General features: G+C 47.1%; 1 protein-coding gene across 3 annotated transcripts in view; it reads left to right on the top strand.

Moving 5' to 3' along the window:
* LOC128697018 (uncharacterized) overlaps positions 1-20,430 on the top strand; it is a 56,176-nt gene that overhangs the window by 17,422 nt on the left and 18,324 nt on the right. Inside the window, exons 2-3 of one of the 3 annotated variants that reach the window (XM_053788523.2) lie at positions 390-665; positions 13,435-14,710. In XM_053788523.2, the coding sequence (XP_053644498.1) occupies positions 13,436-14,710 (1,275 nt within the window). In that variant the 5' untranslated portion in view covers positions 390-665; position 13,435. Of the gene's footprint in view, positions 1-389; positions 666-12,240; positions 12,388-13,434; positions 14,711-20,430 lie in introns of those variants that run through there. The other 2 variants (XM_070095210.1, XM_070095209.1) reach the window with 2 other exon arrangements.

The following is a 20,430-nucleotide window of genomic DNA, read 5'->3' as shown; positions in this document are numbered from 1 at the left end:
CATGAGTGTGTCCTTATTGGTTACGCAGAGATGATGTGTCTATCATTGGTCACTATGTTGTAGTATGTGAGATCCCAGGGAAATATGGTTGATGCCCAAATGTTTTCGAAGCCTCAGGTGTATTTAAGGCAGAAGAGCCAGGAGAATGTGAAAGCGAAACAGTTACAGATGTACGGTGATAAAAGCTAGTAAACTAATAAAGGACTTAAAAGAGAGATGGAAGGAGGTAGACTGAAATATTTTAAGCCAAGAAAGTTTTGAAGGTGAGCAACTACCAAGCTTGTGCTCTGTTTTGTTAAGTACCTTGTGAAAACCACTTGAAGGCTGACTGTTAACGAACCTATTTTTTTAGTGTTGTGTTTTACCCAAGACACCCTCCTACCTTCCAGTGGCGTCAGTAATACGATTGCAGTAATAGAAAATGATGTCTGAACGGCAGGAAAGAGCCCTCAACAAGAACCTGGATTTGGTAGAGCAGGAGGTAAGCCTGGCTGTCTTGACGTGGATGATGGAGGAGATAAGACAAGTGAGAAGCAGCAGCAGCAGCAATTGCAGACAAATGACAGTCGGAAACCGAAAGTCTTACGACAGAATAAATGACAGAACAGCAGGCCGATACCTTCATGCAATAATTACATCAGCTGCTCCAGCAGCAGGCTTACAAGGTAAGGTAGTGTTTGGTAGCGGATTTGGATTGTACTTAACCCTTGAGTAGAACAACAGATGAAGCAGCAGAGAGAACTAGTGAGCCAGCATGCATGAAAGTTGACCTGTAAGAGCAGCATTTTGATAAATATGATGAGCAGATGGTCCACCAAGAACATTTCTACCAGCAGAATGAACATTGTTCTGGTAGTTTAAAACACGTAGCGATAACATAAAGGACATGTAACTAGCATGATGCACCTGACGGACTACAGTGAAGGGTAATAAAACACGCAAGAGTTTAGGGCCAGTTGCTTAGCGCACTGAGCAAGATTAAAGTCAGCATAGATAACAGAGGGATGAGTGTAGCGAGTTTAAATTACTTGGGAACAGGGTAATCTCTCCTATGGGAGAAGGGGGCACTCGAATACTAGTGCACATGTGTAACATCTGGGTATCTTTATTGTAGATGTTTCACCATCCAGTGGCTTTATCAATACAAATTCAAAAGACAAAATTGGAAGATAGTAGAACTATACAAAAGATGAGGTCATCAGTCCCTCAGCCTTGGAGTTGGTGAAGAGTCTGAAGCACAGGCTTGGATGGAAGGTTGGATGGGAGAAGACAGGCATCTTCCTATCCAACCTTCCTTGAGCACGGACCTCGTACAATGCCCCTGAAAATTAGCTCAAATGGACTATACCCTGTTGATTCCTGCACAGTTTCTCTCATTGTGAACAGCAACAGATGAAGTGATTCATCCCAGTCTGTAGGAAAATGCATGCAAAAGGTTCTCATCATGGTTTTTAACATCTGATGAAATCTTTCCAAGGCGTCGTGGGACTGAGGATGATAGGCAGTGGATAATTTATAAATTATACCTAGACTAGTTTAAAGCTTCCTTAAAAGCTTTGGCTGTAAAGTCAGTACCCTGGTCATTCTTGATAGACTTTGGAATGCCAAAGATATAAATTTAGTTATGGCTTTAAGAATGGCTTTAGTGTTTATACTGTGCACTGGGACTGCTTCCGGATACCTAGTAGCTTTGTCCCTGATAGTGAATAGGTACTGGTTCCCAGACTTGGATTTCGGTAATTGTCACACACAATCAATAATCAGCTCGGCAAACTGTTCTCCATCTGCAGGTATGGGATGATGAAGTGGCGCAGGTTTAATGGGGTGTCCAGGTTTACTTACCTGTTGACATTCCCTATAAGAGCGGATGGGATTCTTCACATCTTGCTTTATTTTTGCCCATAAAAAAATATTCTATACAGAGATTTTGTAATTCCCAAATGACTTTCTAAAGAGGAATTGTGAGCTGTGTTCAAAATTTGTGACATAAATTTCTTAGGAACTACCAGTCTATCTAATTTTTTGGCTTCCCACTACATCCCTGCGAGTCTCTGTGCAGAGCAGTAAGTTGTGTTTAATTTCATATTTGACTGGGTGATCTGAGTGGGATTCACTCATGGCTGCCTGAGAAGCGAAGTTTAAGGAAGGATCTTTTCGCTGTTCTTCGTGAAAGGTCAGTTCCTCGGGCATGGAAACAGAGATATCTGACAATCCTGCAACCCTGGAGTAGGAAGACTTGGTCTGGGACTTTTCACTAAATTTATGTAGCTCTGGCCAGTTTTCCTCGTAAAACAAATTGTTTATTCCTAGATCTGAGTTGTCTAAGGATGGGTGAGTATTCTCGATAAACATTCCTTGGGATTTTGCCTGAGTTATGGCCAACATTGGAGAAGAATTAGTCACTATAGGTTCTAAACATTTTGTTGAATTAAGAATGTTATTACCCAGCAATAACATGGCATCTTTCATAGGTAATCCCTCAGATATACCTACAGTCAAATATCCTGTATAATACTCTGCACATGTATCGTATGTAAAGGGACAGAAAATACAGCTCCTCCGAATGCTTTTAAGAGAACGGAGGAGTGCAATAACGTCTTTTCAGAAAGTGGGAGTACTTCCTCTCTTTCAAGTTTATTCTCTATAAGGGTTACAATGTGGGGTTTACAGGTTTTGGGTATTGTGTGGTTTACATGTTATAAAATACTAATTACAGAGGGTGCCACTAGGACACCTAGCCTGGCTAGGCATTTCGAGCAGATTTAGATTAATTCTTAACATTAAATCCTTACAGGTTATGGTATTAAGGCTAAGTGACTACATAATTTGTGAGTTTAGCAATGTGAATGCTTTTGTTTTGGCACAATACAAAGTGTCTATATTGGAGTATCATAGGCAAACTTATGACTAGTTAGGATTTATTATTTTAAGATTAAGATTAGTATTTCTGGGTTTATAGTCAGTGGGTGAGTGAGTGTAATTGTGAACCACCAGGTGGTTATCATGTAGTTAGTTGTCTGGGTGGATCAGGGAGATAAGATGTTTTCTAACTGTAGTTTTGAAAGTGATGAATGTGTCTGCAGTTCTAGAGTTTTTAGGTAGGGTGTTCCAGATTTTAGGCCCTTTGAAATACATTGAATTTTTGTAAAGGTTTAGTCGAACATGGGGAATGTCATAGAGATGTTTGTGTCTGGTGTTATGTCTGTGGATCCTGTCACAACTATCAAGAAAGCATTTTAGGTCAAGGTTAATATTGGAATTTAAGGTCCTGTAGTTATAGACTGCACAGTAATAAGTGTAGATGTTCTGAACAGGGAGTAAGTTTAGATCTATGAAGAGTGGGGGGGGGGGTGTTGCCAGGTATGGGATTTGGTGATTATTCTTACTGCGGCTTTTTGTTGGGTTATTATTGGCTTTAGGTGTGTTACTGCAGTTGAACCCAAGCACAGATATCATAGGTGAGGTATGGATATATAAGTGAATGGTATAGTGTGAGAAGGGCAGTTTGCGGCATGTAGTATCGTATCTTGGAGAGGATCCCCACCGTTTTGGATACTTTTTTTGGTATGTGTTGGATATGGGTGCTGAAATTTAGGTTGTTGTCGAGGTATAGGCCAAGGAATTTGCCCTCATTATGTCTGGCAATTAGAGTGTTGTCGATCTTAATGTTAAGTTGCGCAGTACCTGCTCTGCTACCAAACATAATGTAGTAGGTTTTGCCAGTGTTAAGTGTAAGTTTATTGGCTGTCATCCAAGTCGATATTTTGAGCAGCTCCTTGTTAACAATGGTGTTGAGGGTGGCAAGATTAGGGTGGGAGATGACATAAGTCGGGTCGTAAGCAAAGAGAATGGGTTTCAGGTGTTGGGATATGTTTGGAAAATCACTGATGTAAATGAGGAAGAGCAACGGTCCAAGGACACTTCCCTGCAGAACTCCAGTATCAAGTGGCCATATTGATGAGGCTGTGTCTTTAATGGTGACATACTGATACCTATTAGAAAGGTAGGATTTAAAATATGCAAGCACATGGCCTCTTATACCATAGTGGTCAAGTTTGTGGAATAGGATGCCATGGTCTACTGTCTCAAATGCTTTTCTCAGGTCAATAAAAATTCCTAGCGGATATTCCTTAATTTCCAATGCTGTGTAAAGCAGGTTTAACATTTTTATAATTGCATCATTAGTGCTTTTATTTTTCCTGAATCCAAATTGGCAGGGGTTGAGTATGTTTTGTGACGTTATAAATGAATATAGTCTCCTGTGCATGAGTTTCTTGAAGATTTTTGATATCAATGGTAAGTTTGATATTGGCCTATAGTTGTTTACGTTTGAAGGGTCACCACCTTTATGTATTGGTGTAGCCTTTGCTGTCTTGAGTAGTGTCGGGAAAGTGCTAGTTTCTAGTGACTTGTTAAAAAGTAATGTAATAGCATGCAAAAGGACATGGGCCGTTCGCTTGTACAATAATGGTGGGACGTGAGACAGATTCCCCGAGTTATTTTTAAGTGACTTTATGATCGCGGTGACTTTCATGGGCTCAGTTGGTACAAGATAGAAGGAATTTGGGAAATTCCCATCTAGGTAGTCCCCGGCACGGGCATTGGTACGTGGGATTTTACTGGCGAGATTAGATCCTATGTTTGAGAAGAAGTCGTTTATCTTGTTAGCTGTATCAGTGGGATGCAGTGGTGTTTCATGAGGTTTAGTTAGAACAATATTCTTGGTTTTTTCAGTTTGTGGGTCCCCAGAATCTGAGAAAGTGTTTTCCAGGTGTTTTTTATATCTCCTCTTGTGTCAGTGAATCTGCTGGAGTAGTACAGTTGTTTGGCTTTCTTTATTAATTTGGTGAGAACTGTTGAATATTGTTTAAGAATATCTTTGTGTATTAAGCTCTGTCTATATTGCTTTTCATATTGGTGTTTCTTATCAATGGATTTCAGAATGCTGCTGGTTAGCCATGGGCAACCAAGCCGTTTATTCGTGATCTGTTTCGTTTTTATAGGACAATGTTTGTTGTATAGTCTAAGTATTTTGTTAAGAAAAATGTCTGTCCAATCGTCAATACCATTGGCATTGGAGAATTCTGTAGGCCAGTCAACAGTCTCTAGGTCTGCTGTGAAATTCCTTATTGAGGCCTTGTCATGGAGTCTAAATGAAACTTTGTTGTATTCGAGTGGTGGCTTACTAATGTTTGTTTAGAGGAAGGTTGGGTAGTGGTCAGTAGTGCTGTCTGTGATTATCCCTGATTTAAGGGGGGTTAGTATATTGGTCCATATGTGGTCTATTATGGTTGCACTTGTCTCAGTGAGCCTGGTTGGTTTAGTTATTGTTGGTATGAGGAGTGTGTTGTTCATATTGTTGATGAAATCAGTTACAGTCTGATCATCTGGTAGGCCAAGGTTGATGTTGAAGTCTCCAGCTAAGAGAAGGTGGTGCTTGTTCATTTGCATTTTTGTTATTAGTGACTTTAGATTCTCACTGAAGTTTGGGATGTTTGTGTGGGGTATCCGGTATATGGCACTGATTGTTATAGGCGTCTTGAGTTTTTTTACAGTAAAATTAGCAAAAATGTATTCCCCATGTTCATCACTAAAGCAATTAGTGCTAATACAAGATAGTTGGTTAGAGTAATAGATTGCAGTACCACCCCCAACTTGGTATGGTCTGCAGTTGTGGATTGCTGTGTATCCTGGTAGTGGGTAGATATCAATTGTGTCCTGCTTAAGCCAGGTCTCAGTAAGAATATAACAGGAGAAGGGTGTCTTTAGTGACTCAAGGAGTGCCAGGAGGTCATCATATTGTTTGCTTAAGGACCTGATGTTGTAGTTAAGAACTGATAGACTTTGAGCAGTGTTCAGGATAGTGCTGGCTTGTGATGATGTGTAATAAAGGCAGTTACTTAAGGGAACAATAAGTCCCAGTATCCCTAAAAGTGGATACCTCATTTTTTTTTCATTCTCCTGAATGGAAATGTGACACTTAATGTAATGCCATACAATCTGCTTCTTTTTGGTTCATAAGGGGAATTGTGTTGATTTTCCCTAAGGGTTGGGCCTATTTGATTTCACACTGGGACATCTAGTTTTAATATGGCAGGGTTTATGACAAAGATAGCATACTACCTCTCTGACTCCCTGTTGACCTTGTGGTTGGCACCAGTCTGTGTTCATTATGCTGACCGTGGGTCTGATGACATTGCTCACCATACATCTTAGTTGCTTGGAGTCTGCCTGCCACTTTGTCTTCCAGTCAGGGACTCGTCCATGAGGATCTCTATTCATGCCAAGCTGTTGGGAAGAAATATTTGACCGCTTGGACAAGGAGCGGTTTGCCTCAAATGTGTCAGCCAGCCTGGCTGCTTTTAATGCAGTGGTCAAGGAATGATCTTCAAGAAAGACTCTAACCTCTGGTCCAACAGATACCATCAAGTTATCCACCAAATGTAACTGCACTAAATCGGAGAAATTGGCGACACCACTTGCCGTATACAATTTTGTGAAAGTTTTTGACTGCTTCCTTACAAAGTCTACATGAGACTGAACCACCTGGCCCTTTCACAGTTTGAATTCCCTCCTGTACTTGATGGGAATACACTGATATGCCCCAAGAACTGTTGTTTTAATAACCTGATAATCAGCAAAATCCTCATCTAAAACAGCTGTGAACTCCTGTGCTTTGCTGTACAACACTATATGAACCATTGCTGCCCACTGCTTCCCAGGCCACCTCAGTGCATGAGCCTTGTTTTCAACTGCCTCAAAAAATTGTTCAGGCTCAGACTCAACAGAGCGAGGTACTAACAGTACTGCCTTCTGCACACAGAAGCTGTCGCCAACAGTCTTTAAATTGCCTCCTCTCTTTCTCTCAATCGAATTCCTCTTTAGCAAATGCTCACTGCTCTTTGATTGTTTCAAGATTGAGTTTAGCTAACTCAAGCTCCAATGAAGCTGACTTGCCCTGAGACAAACCAGATGCACCACCTGCTTCACGAGACTGCTGGTCTGATTGCTCTGGTGTTAGCTCTCCCACATTATGAAGGAACCTAAGCGGAGATCGGCAATTAACCCTTTGTATGTTTCGGTCGTACATATACGTCTTACAAGCCAGTGTTTTTGACGTATTAATACGTCAAATTTTGTACTTTTGGTGTAATTACCAACGGGAAAAGATTGTCTATCATAAGAAAAAATAGATTTTTTTTAATATTTTGCGACACAGAGAGGCACTTTAGGATTTGGTGTTGCGACAGTCAAAAGGTTAATAGCCCCTGTAGTGGGAGATACCCCAGTTTGGTGCACCATACTTGCAGTAAGAGTTTGTTCCTATTCTATGTCAATGGAACGAACAATTCGCCAGCAACACTGTAGAGATAGTTTTGATAATTTCAGGAAAGTATGCTGAGACACCAACCACCTCACCCGTGTTGGTGGCATAACCCACTATAAAACGTTTGCAATGCGTGCAACAAGCAGCAATAGCACAGTACTTCTTGTAGGACACACACAGTAGCAAGATTGACAGGCAATACCAAAAGCGATAATGAAGCAATCTGAATGATACCAAGGCCAACTCTAACTCTAGCTCCAGCTCCTGGACAGTTCCCATATTATGAACACAGGTAAAGAATGGCCTGTGAGACTTGGTCGTAGTGGGAATGTGAAGCAAACAATACTCAACAGTAGACTATAATATATATTTGCCATCACCAGATGATATATTCAGGTATGGACACTATGTTCAGTATGTATAGATAGAATATTAAGTGTAAACCATGGTGACAGATGGCAAAGCAGAAGCCAGTGAGTTTGCACCATGCTCAACCAGCAGCTAGGCAAGTCTGCAAATGCTTACCACTGATTTAATGACAGGTGCCTTATTAATCGTTAAACCCTTAGCACCCACTTCGCTGGTTTGGGGGCAGCCTATATGGGAGTGTGACATAATTGGCATCATGTCCTCCTGATGAAAGCAAGAACAAAAAAAAAAAATACAATTTTGGTAAAAGATACTTAGAAATATGATAGATTATTATTATTATAATCAAAGGGGAAGCGCTAAACCCGGAGGATTATACAGCGCCTGAGGGGGGGATGTGGAAGGCATTCAGGCTTAATTTGGGGAACTGGAGCACAGATCCAATTCCCTAAATCAAGAGCCCCTCACCAACATCAAGGAACCTTCCTTGAGGGGAGAAATATGATAGAAACAAGCTGATTGCTTCAGTATGTTGCCAGAATTATGCATTATTTATTGGCAAAAAAAAATAAAAAAAAAATTCTTCTTTTTTTTTCTTCTGTATTAAGCTCTCACCCCCTTTAGATTTTGTAGGCTGAAAAAATGGAATTCGCAGAGCTTATCAGGTCTGAAAGTGAAGCAAACCCAGGGCAATTGATCCATGTGCAGTTGACTAGCTGACACTTCAACAAAGTGCCATTCTCTGAAATTCTTTGCAAAGAAACTAGGTTTCAATATTTTAAGGATTGTGAAGCAGAAGAGCAAGAGCTGTTGAGCAGCGCTCAGGTTTGAAGTTCAAACAGGAATCAAGAATCTGCAACATGAAGCTTTTTTTTTTTAACAATGTATGAACAGGAAAGATGTTGCTGTAATCCATTTTCAAAGGAAAATCACAATTAAGAACCTGAAACTGATCAACTGCAGATAAGCTAAAAAAAAAATAATGAGAAAAGACATAAAGCCATGGCAAAATTGGTGCATATCATGTCAAAATTTTTTTTTTTTTTGACAATTTTAAGCTTAATTTGCAAGTTCTCGCTGTTGTTGCCCCATAACAATAGCAGTTGAAAAAATATAACGTTTGCAAGCCAAAAATTACCTTATTTTAAGGTCTTTTTTCTCCCAGGGCAAAAATGCTTGTCAAGAAAATAGATATCTTGTAGTTTAGAGTATCGTCTTTCCAATGAAGTTTTCTTTTAAGAAAATTGGTTGAGCTGTTTTTTACTACTGGTCTTCAAAAAATGGCCTAAAATTCACCGTGAGATCAGCGAGTCTATGAGGGCAGTTTTAGGTACCATTAGCACAGGAACTAAAAACGTTTGGAGTCTGATATTTTAGGACTGTGACGATGTCCACTTGGCTACAGTAATGTCATACTAAAATAATGTTTTCCCTTTAAAGATACAGGCAGCTAAATTCATTCAAGATTCAATTTTACGCTACAGATTTTTTGACTGCCTTGGTTTCATACTGTAAAAAAACGAAAAAGCATGTAAATTTTACGACTGCAATTTTTGAAATCAGTTCCAAAAGTTGTATAGTCATGTCTACTTACAAAACTTTCACTCTTCTAGATCTACCACAGCAATAACGTGAACATTGTTATGTGCCGCGGGCTGGTGGAATTTTCCACTCCGAGGGCCATAGCATTACTACCATTACATAACATGTACTAAAATTTTCCCAAATTTGATATACCTGCCAACCTTCATGTACAGTTTTATCGTGTCTGATCAGCATGGAACATTGAAGACAAGTGTATGCTGCATAGAGGAAACTCCAGACTGGCTTTATGCTGTGTAGGTATAACTACTGTGTGATGAATGGTTTTGAAAACCGACAAGTTGAACAATTGAGACACTTATGCAACACATGGGAATCTTTATTGAAGAAACGTTTCGCCACACAGTGGCTTCATCAGTCCAATACAAAGTAGAAATGGGTAAGTGGAGTAGAAGTTCGAGGTAATCAGAAAATAGATTACCTCGAACTTCTACTCCACTTACCCATTTCTACTTTGTATTGGACTGATGAAGCCACTGTGTGGCGAAACGTTTCTTCAATAAAGATTCCCATGTGTTGCATAAGTGTTTCAATTGTTCATAACTAGTAATGTTCTGAAGAATTTGGGATATTATTTTTTATGTGATACTTTGTAACTGCCTCTTCTGATAGGCTTCAAACCTAAAATGCTGATGTGTCTTACAGGTTGAGATTGTTATTGGACTGTGTAAGTACACATTTCCCAAATTTTATTAAACTTTATAGCAGCTGATGCCTCATGTCTGTTGAGGCATGGCAAGTTGATGCCTCATGTCTGTTGAGGCATGGCAAGTTGATGCCTCATGTCTGTTGAGGCATGGCAAGTTGATGCCTCATGTCTGTTGAGGCATGGCAAGTTGATGCCTCATGTCTGTTGAGGCATGGCAAGTTGATGCCTCATGTCTGTTGAGGCATGGCAAGTTGATGCCTCATGTCTGTTGAGGCATGGCAAGTTGATGCCTCATGTCTGTTGAGGCATGGCAAGTTGATGCCTCATGTCTGTTGAGGCATGGCAAGTTGATGCCTCATGTCTGTTGAGGCATGGCAAGTTGATGCCTCATGTCTGTTGAGGCATGGCAAGTTGATGCCTCATGTCTGTTGAGGCATGGCAAGTTGATGCCTCATGTCTGTTGAGGCATGGCAAGTTGATGCCTCATGTCTGTTGAGGCATGGCAAGTTGATGCCTCATGTCTGTTGAGGCATGGCAAGTTGATGCCTCATGTCTGTTGAGGCATGGCAAGTTGATGCCTCATGCCTATGGAGGCATGGCAAGTTGATACTATGTATACATGCTCACTATGGATACATGCTCACTATGTATACATGCTCATGTATACATGTTCACTATGGATACATGCTCACTATGTATACATGCTCACTATGTATACATGCTCATGTATACATGTTCACTATGTATACATGCTCACTATGGATACATGCTCACTATGTATACATGCTCATTATGTATACATGTTCACTGTGGATACATGCTCACTATGTATACATGCTCATTATGTATACATGCTCATGTATACATGCTTACTATGGATACATGCTCATTATGTATACATGCTCACTATGGATACATGCTCACTATGTATACATGCTCATTATGTATACATGTTCACTGTGGATACATGCTCACTATGGATACATGCTCACTATGTATACATGCTCACTATGGATACATGCTCATTATGTATACATGCTTACTATGGATACATGCTCATTATGTATACATGCTTACTATGGATACATGCTCATTATGTATACATGCTTACTATGGATACATGCTCATTATGTATACATGCTTACTATGGATACATGCTCATTATGTATACATGTTCACTATGGATACATGCTCACTATGTATACATGCTCATTATGTATACATGTTCAATATGGATACATGCTCACTATGTATACATGCTCACTATGGATACATGCTCATTATGTATACATGCTCACTATGGATACATGCTCATGTATACATGCTTACTATGTATACATGCTCACTGTGTATACATGCTCACTATGGATCCATGCTCATTATGCATACATGCTCATGTATACATGCTCACTATGCATACATGCTCACTATGTATACGTGCTTACTATATATACATGCTCACTGTGTATTCATGCTTACTATGTATACATGCTCACTGTGTATACATGCTCACTATGGATACATGCTCACTATGGATACATGCTCATTATGTATACATGCTTATTATGGATACATGATTATGTATATATATATACTTACTATGTATACATTTTTACTATGTATACATGCTTACTGTGTATACATGCTCACTGTGGATACATACTATGCTGTGTCTTAGCGCTCCTTTAATGGTTTTGACTGTGTTAGTGCATCAAAATTTTTAGTGTAAGACTGGGTTAGGTTCCAGCTCCTGGGCATCTTTAGGATGCTGTTTGACAGCTTCTCGGCCTTTCAAGAGTGCCGTGCTTCAGCCGGTAGGTATTTTATATTTATTTTCAATACAAACTTGCACCCCGAACCTGTCATATTTACTTTGCGAGAGTTTAATTGCAGGGGCTGAGGTGTTTGATTTCTGGAACACCTTTCTAGGATTCCTCAGTAACCGAAACACATCTAGTTGATGTTAGGTTCAAATGTTATAGCTGAATATTTCCTAGTAAAATTGTTTTTCATGGAACCACCATATCTACCATTAAACAGAAGGACTGACCACATCGACTCAAGGTTGAGGGACTGATTACCTCATTCTCCTCCTGTTCTTCAAGATTCTCCTTTGTATGGACTGATGAAGCCACTGTGTGGCGAAACGTTTCCTCAATAAAAATACCCAAGAGTTGCACATGTGTCTAATTTATCAAACAGAAGGTACATAATGACAAGTTGATGTATAAGATGCAGGTGAAACACCTGTTTAAGTTTACCCAGATACGTTGTCTCTCACCAGGAGCTGCGTCAGTCTAATGTAGTGACATGAAAACTGAACCTTTGATAGTGGAACCATTGGGAGAAATGGAGCTATGCAGCGGTTCCCATGTGCACCAGACGAGCCTGGCCCATGGCCGGGCTTAGAGTGTAAAGAAACTCTCAAAACTCTTTAAAGGTATATCAAAGGTGTCTTTATTAGATTGATAAAGCCTCTTGTGGGAGAAACATCTCTCATTATAGACACCCAGATGTTGCACATGTATCTTACTCATTATTCAGTACTATGTGATAGGCTTAGTTTATATTATTAAAATAAGTAGTGCCTGGATAATAGCTATAATTTTGCCTTGTATTCATTACATCATCATAGACATTATACAAATATGATGAGAGTATAATGCCTCTTGACGTATCCTCTCGTCAAAACAAACATCTCTATAATATAGTTATGTCTTTATGTCTCGGCATAACAAATCTTATTTGTACCAAAACTCTAAGATTTACACAAAATATATTACAAATTCATAATCTGTATTTTATTAATTTATTAACATTTCAAATCTATCTAGTATCAGATTTTTAGAATTTTTAAAATTGTGGTATTGCACTTAAAAAAAACACGAAAAAAGCACAATAACTACCAACTTAAGTTGGCAGTTATTGTACTTAAAAAAACAAATTGGAGAATAAGTTGCAAAATGCTTTAGGAAATGTAAATTAAAATCTGGAATCAGGGGCCTTGTAGGCTTAGTAGAGTACACGATGAGCAGGAAAATATGAGAGGTAGTACTGAAATATATAGTGCTTAATATTGGATTTGTATTTGAGTTTGTTTATTGATGACAAAGAACATTTTTAATGGCTTGAACTTTCATAGTTGTGTGGGAGGTAACACTACATGTTACCTCCCACTGTGTGAAATGTTGGCGAACGATTAGTGTTTCGGGCTGCTGGTGAGAGAAAAGGAAGTTCTTGTTTCAATGATGTGAGTTTATTGTTTCTGAATGTGTAGAGAAAGTGGACAGTGTCGTTCTTGTGTGTTTGTCTACATATTGCAGGTTGGGGGCTCCGGTAGATAGCTTTTCTTCAAGTACTCTGGTGTTCCTGGGTGGGACTCGTGTTGCTGTTATGTTTTTAAGTTATTCTGTAATGTTTACCTTAGAAAGTTAACATTAGCGTAACTTTTGTGTCAGTCCTTAAAGCCAATGTGTTGGTATTGCAGAATGGTGGGCGTGCGAGCGCCCGAGCGTCTGGAGGCTGGAGCTTTATGTGCATGGCTTCGGGCGTTAGATACGGCTGTGGGGCGTGGGGAAGGGGTGCACGCCCCCTTAAGAGCCCCCCCAGCATTGTTGACAGCGGCGTTGAATCAAGGAGCTGCAGGTCTTCGAGAGGCTGTGTTGGCACGGCTGGCGGTGGCTGCAGTTGCAGCCGGGGTCAGTCGGCTAGAGGTTCACCTGGAACACCCAACACTGATTGAAGCTTTACTGGAAGCCCTGAGCGCCCACTCCGCTCACATCACCTCTCTCTTGCTCACACTTGGGCCCAGGACCGTTCTAAGGGGTTCAATGTGTGTGGCATTGAGAAATATGACCTGCCTTACCTCCCTTACCCTCACACCGGCGGCCACAGATGCCCATCTAGCAGCTTTAGCAGTCGCCGCGCCACCGCTCGAAACCCTTGACGTTTCCTACTGCACTGCCGTCACTGACAAGGGAATGCGTGCTCTCCTGGGTGTTGCTGGAGACACGCGCACAATGCGTGAGGTGATGGATGATGGGTATGAGGGAGGTGGGCAAGGTCCTGCTGCCACTCTGCACACCCTCAACCTGTGGGGCACAGAAGTGACCACCAGAGGGTGTGTTCTCTTGCTTTCTGTCTGCCCTGCCCTCTCAGCTCTCACTTGCCGCTGGTCAGAAGAGGCACTGGACCTGATGGTGAGGGCCGGACGTGAGACTCCACTGGCACTCTCCCAGCTGCTGCTGGCTGAGGTTCCACTCCCACCACTTGCTCCAGTGGCCTCCTTGTGCCCTCTCCTGACTTCCCTGGTGGCCCGCCGCCCTTCTGACAGCCTAAGTGTGGGCCAGGTTTTGGAGGCAGTCCCCTCGCTGACAGCACTTACATTAGTACAGTTCTTGCCGGTGCGTGAGACCTGGTTCCCCGCAAACCCTGTGCCGTACCTCACCTACCTTCACCTGTCACTGCTTGATCCCCGCCCTATTCACTTATCACACCTCGCAGTCACCTGCCCTGCCCTCACTCACCTCTATTTAGAGGGAGTCACACCGATGTTAACTAGCCCATACCCGCCTGTCCCTTCATCCAAGTTAGGAAGTCTACGTATTATGACACTGCCCACGATAAGTCAAGTGATAGACCCGGAGGTAGTGGTGTGGGCAGTGGTGTGGGCGTGCGGTGCTTCCAGTATTGACTTGGGCTCATGCAAACACCTCACTGACCAGCACCTGAGCCAAGCTCTGGATCGTGGTGCTCTCTTTCAGGTAAGGGATTCTGTGCTTAATGTTACAGTTGTACTCTTCTAGGTTCCATGATCTTTTAAGATCTGTATCTCCATAGGCATTAAATGTCCTTCACTCTCCTCACCTCTGTCTTTCAATCCATAAACATTTGTAATCAACTAATTAGTAGATATATCTAGATTTCAGTGTCTTACATGAGAAATAGCTTTAATTCCCTACATCTTCCCTTTCTGTTGTGAGTAGAGCAGAGTTCGTGTCTTCACACATTTTTCACCAAATATATATTTTCTCAAAACTTCCATTTAGTTATTTTCGCGGTTTAAAATAGTTCAGTTTAATATGTTTATTATGCAGCCCAGACCCATCCTGTGGGCGGTAGTCACCCCAGACCCATCCTGTGGGCGGTAGTCACCCCAGACCCATCCTGTGGGCGGTAGTCACCCCAGACCCATCCTGTGGGCGGTAGTCACCCCAGACCCATCCTGTGGGCGGTAGTCACCCCAGACCCATCCTGTGGGCGGTAGTCACCCCAGACCCATCCTGTGGGCGGTAGTCACCCCAGACCCATCCTGTGGGCGGTAGTCACCCCAGACCCATCCTGTGGGCGGTAGTCACCCCAGACCCATCCTGTGGGCGGTAGTCACCCCAGACCCATCCTGTGGGCGGTAGTCACCCCAGACCCATCCTGTGGGCGGTAGTCACCCCAGACCCATCCTGTGGGCGGTAGTCACCCCAGACCCATCCTGTGGGCGGTAGTCACCCCAGACCCATCCTGTGGGCGGTAGTCACCCCAGAACCATCCTGTGGGCGGTAGTCACCCCAGACCCATCCTGTGGGCGGTAGTCACCCCAGACCCATCCTGTGGGCGGTAGTCACCCCAGACCCATCCTGTGGGCGGTAGTCACCCCAGACCCATCCTGTGGGCGGTAGTCACCCCAGACCCATCCTGTGGGCGGTAGTCACCCCAGACCCATCCTGTGGGCGGTAGTCACCCCAGACCCATCCTGTGGGCGGTAGTCACCCCAGACCCATCCTGTGGGCGGTAGTCACCCCAGACCCATCCTGTGGGCGGTAGTCACCCCAGAACCATCCTGTGGGCGGTAGTCACCCCAGACCCATCCTGTGGGCGGTAGTCACCCCAGACCCATCCTGTGGGCGGTAGTCACCCCAGACCCATCCTGTGGGCGGTAGTCACCCCAGAACCATCCTGTGGGCGGTAGTCACCCCAGAACCATCCTGTGGGCGGTAGTCACCCCAGAACCATCCTGTGGGCGGTAGTCACCCCAGAACCATCCTGTGGGCGGTAGTCACCCCAGACCCATCCTGTGGGCGGTAGTCACCCCAGACCCATCCTGTGGGCGGTAGTCACCCCAGACCCATCCTGTGGGCGGTAGTCACCCCAGACCCATCCTGTGGGCGGTAGTCACCCCAGACCCATCCTGTGGGCGGTAGTCACCCCAGACCCATCCTGTGGGCGGTAGTCACCCCAGAACCATCCTGTGGGCGGTAGTCACCCCAGACCCATCCTGTGGGCGGTAGTCACCCCAGACCCATCCTGTGGGCGGTAGTCACCCCAGACCCATCCTGTGGGCGGTAGTCACCCCAGGCCCATCCTGTGGGCGGTAGTCACCCCAGACCCATCCTGTGGGCGGTAGTCACCCCAGACCCATCCTGTGGGCGGTAGTCACCCCAGGCCCATCCTGTGGGCGGTAGTCACCCCAGGCCCATCCTGTGGGCGGTAGTCACCCCAGACCCATCCTGTGGGCGGTAGTCACCCCAGACCCATCCTGTGGGCGGTAGTCACCCCAGGCCCATCCTGTGGGCGGTAGTCACCCCAGAACCATCCTGTGGGCGGTAGTCACCCCAGACCCATCCTGTGGGCGGTAGTCACCCCAGAACCATCCTGTGGGCGGTAGTCACCCCAGAACCATCCTGTGGGCGGTAGTCACCCCAGAACCATCCTGTGGGCGGTAGTTACCCCAGAACCATCCTGTGGGCGGTAGTCACCCCAGAACCATCCTGTGGGCGGTAGTCACCCCAGAACCATCCTGTGGGCGGTAGTTACCCCAGAACCATCCTGTGGGCGGTAGTCACCCCAGAACCATCCTGTGGGCGGTAGTCACCCCAGACCCATCCTGTGGGCGGTAGTTACCCCAGACCCATCCTGTGGGCGGTAGTCACCCCAGACCCATCCTGTGGGCGGTAGTCACCCCAGAACCATCCTGTGGGCGGTAGTCACCCCAGAACCATCCTGTGGGCAGTAGTTACCCCAGAACCATCCTGTGGGCGGTAGTCACCCCAGAACCATCCTGTGGGCGGTAGTCACCCCAGACCCATCCTGTGGGCGGTAGTCACCCCAGACCCATCCTGTGGGCGGTAGTCACCCCAGACCCATCCTGTGGGCGGTAGTCACCCCAGACCCATCCTGTGGGCGGTAGTCACCCCAGACCCATCCTGTGGGCGGTAGTCACCCCAGAACCATCCTGTGGGCGGTAGTCACCCCAGACCCATCCTGTGGGCGGTAGTCACCCCAGACCCATCCTGTGGGCGGTAGTCACCCCAGAACCATCCTGTGGGCGGTAGTCACCCCAGACCCATCCTGTGGGCGGTAGTCACCCCAGACCCATCCTGTGGGCGGTAGTCACCCCAGACCCATCCTGTGGGCGGTAGTCACCCCAGACCCATCCTGTGGGCGGTAGTCACCCCAGACCCATCCTGTGGGCGGTAGTCACCCCAGACCCATCCTGTGGGCGGTAGTCACCCCAGACCCATCCTGTGGGCGGTAGTCACCCCAGACCCATCCTGTGGGCGGTAGTCACCCCAGACCCATCCTGTGGGCGGTAGTCACCCCAGAACCATCCTGTGGGCGGTAGTCACCCCAGACCCATCCTGTGGGCGGTAGTCACCCCAGACCCATCCTGTGGGCGGTAGTCACCCCAGAACCATCCTGTGGGCGGTAGTCACCCCAGAACCATCCTGTGGGCGGTAGTCACCCCAGAACCATCCTGTGGGCGGTAGTCACCCCAGACCCATCCTGTGGGCGGTAGTCACCCCAGACCCATCCTGTGGGCGGTAGTCACCCCAGACCCATCCTGTGGGCGGTAGTCACCCCAGAACCATCCTGTGGGCGGTAGTCACCCCAGAACCATCCTGTGGGCGGTAGTCACCCCAGAACCATCCTGTGGGCGGTAGTCACCCCAGAACCATCCTGTGGGCGGTAGTCACCCCAGACCCATCCTGTGGGCGGTAGTCACCCCAGACCCATCCTGTGGGCGGTAGTCACCCCAGACCCATCCTGTGGGCGGTAGTCACCCCAGACCCATCCTGTGGGCGGTAGTCACCCCAGACCCATCCTGTGGGCGGTAGTCACCCCAGACCCATCCTGTGGGCGGTAGTCACCCCAGAACCATCCTGTGGGCGGTAGTCACCCCAGACCCATCCTGTGGGCGGTAGTCACCCCAGACCCATCCTGTGGGCGGTAGTCACCCCAGACCCATCCTGTGGGCGGTAGTCACCCCAGGCCCATCCTGTGGGCGGTAGTCACCCCAGACCCATCCTGTGGGCGGTAGTCACCCCAGACCCATCCTGTGGGCGGTAGTCACCCCAGGCCCATCCTGTGGGCGGTAGTCACCCCAGGCCCATCCTGTGGGCGGTAGTCACCCCAGACCCATCCTGTGGGCGGTAGTCACCCCAGACCCATCCTGTGGGCGGTAGTCACCCCAGGCCCATCCTGTGGGCGGTAGTCACCCCAGAACCATCCTGTGGGCGGTAGTCACCCCAGACCCATCCTGTGGGCGGTAGTCACCCCAGAACCATCCTGTGGGCGGTAGTCACCCCAGAACCATCCTGTGGGCGGTAGTCACCCCAGAACCATCCTGTGGGCGGTAGTTACCCCAGAACCATCCTGTGGGCGGTAGTCACCCCAGAACCATCCTGTGGGCGGTAGTCACCCCAGAACCATCCTGTGGGCGGTAGTTACCCCAGAACCATCCTGTGGGCGGTAGTCACCCCAGAACCATCCTGTGGGCGGTAGTCACCCCAGACCCATCCTGTGGGCGGTAGTTACCCCAGACCCATCCTGTGGGCGGTAGTCACCCCAGACCCATCCTGTGGGCGGTAGTCACCCCAGAACCATCCTGTGGGCGGTAGTCACCCCAGAACCATCCTGTGGGCAGTAGTTACCCCAGAACCATCCTGTGGGCGGTAGTCACCCCAGAACCATCCTGTGGGCGGTAGTCACCCCAGACCCATCCTGTGGGCGGTAGTCACCCCAGACCCATCCTGTGGGCGGTAGTCACCCCAGACCCATCCTGTGGGCGGTAGTCACCCCAGACCCATCCTGTGGGCGGTAGTCACCCCAGACCCATCCTGTGGGCGGTAGTCACCCCAGAACCATCCTGTGGGCGGTAGTCACCCCAGACCCATCCTGTGGGCGGTAGTCACCCCAGACCCATCCTGTGGGCGGTAGTCACCCCAGACCCATCCTGTGGGCGGTAGTCACCCCAGACCCATCCTGTGGGCGGTAGTCACCCCAGACCCATCCTGTGGGCGGTAGTCACCCCAGACCCATCCTGTGGGCGGTAGTCACCCCAGACCCATCCTGTGGGCGGTAGTCACCCCAGACCCATCCTGTGGGCGGTAGTCACCCCAGACCCATCCTGTGGGCGGTAGTCACCCCAGACCCATCCTGTGGGCGGTAGTCACCCCAGACCCATCCTGTGGGCGGTAGTCACCCCAGACCCATCCTGTGGGCGGTAGTCACCCCAGAACCATCCTGTGGGCGGTAGTCACCCCAGACCCATCCTGTGGGCGGTAGTCACCCCAGACCCATCCTGTGGGCGGTAGTCACCCCAGAACCATCCTGTGGGCGGTAGTCACCCCAGACCCATCCTGTGGGCGGTAGTCACCCCAGACCCATCCTGTGGGCGGTAGTCACCCCAGAACCATCCTGTGGGCGGTAGTCACCCCAGACCCATCCTGTGGGCGGTAGTCACCCCAGAACCATCCTGTGGGCGGTAGTCACCCCAGAACCATCCTGTGGGCGGTAGTCACCCCAGAACCATCCTGTGGGCGGTAGTCACCCCAGACCCATCCTGTGGGCGGTAGTCACCCCAGACCCATCCTGTGGGCGGTAGTCACCCCAGAACCATCCTGTGGGCGGTAGTCACCCCAGACCCATCCTGTGGGCGGTAGTCACCCCAGAACCATCCTGTGGGCGGTAGTCACCCCAGAACCATCCTGTGGGCGGTAGTCACCCCAGACCCATCCTGTGGGCGGTAGTCACCCCAGACCCATCCTGTGGGCGGTAGTCACCCCAGAACCATCCTGTGGGCGGTAGTCACCCCAGACCCATCCTGTGGGCGGTAGTCACCCCAGAACCATCCTGTGGGCGGTAGTCACCCCAGACCCATCCTGTGGGCGGTTGTCACCCCAGAACCATCCTGTGGGCGGTAGTCACCCCAGAACCATCCTGTGGGCGGTAGTCACCCCAGACCCATCCTGTGGGCGGTAGTCACCCCAGAACCATCCTGTGGGCGGTAGTCACCCCAGACCCATCCTGTGGGCGGTAGTCACCCCAGACCCATCCTGTGGGCGGTAGTCACCCCAGAACCATCCTGTGGGCGGTAGTCACCCCAGACCCATCCTGTGGGCGGTAGTCACCCCAGACCCATCCTGTGGGCGGTAGTCACCCCAGACCCATCCTGTGGGCGGTAGTCACCCCAGAACCATCCTGTGGGCGG

The sequence above is a fragment of the Cherax quadricarinatus genome, chromosome 49, assembly GCF_038502225.1.
Source record: "Cherax quadricarinatus isolate ZL_2023a chromosome 49, ASM3850222v1, whole genome shotgun sequence".
In the NCBI taxonomy this organism is placed as follows: Eukaryota; Metazoa; Arthropoda; class Malacostraca; order Decapoda; family Parastacidae; genus Cherax; species Cherax quadricarinatus.
The sequence above is the reverse complement of the archived record's forward strand: the minus strand, read 5'-3'. Positions and strand labels throughout refer to the sequence as shown.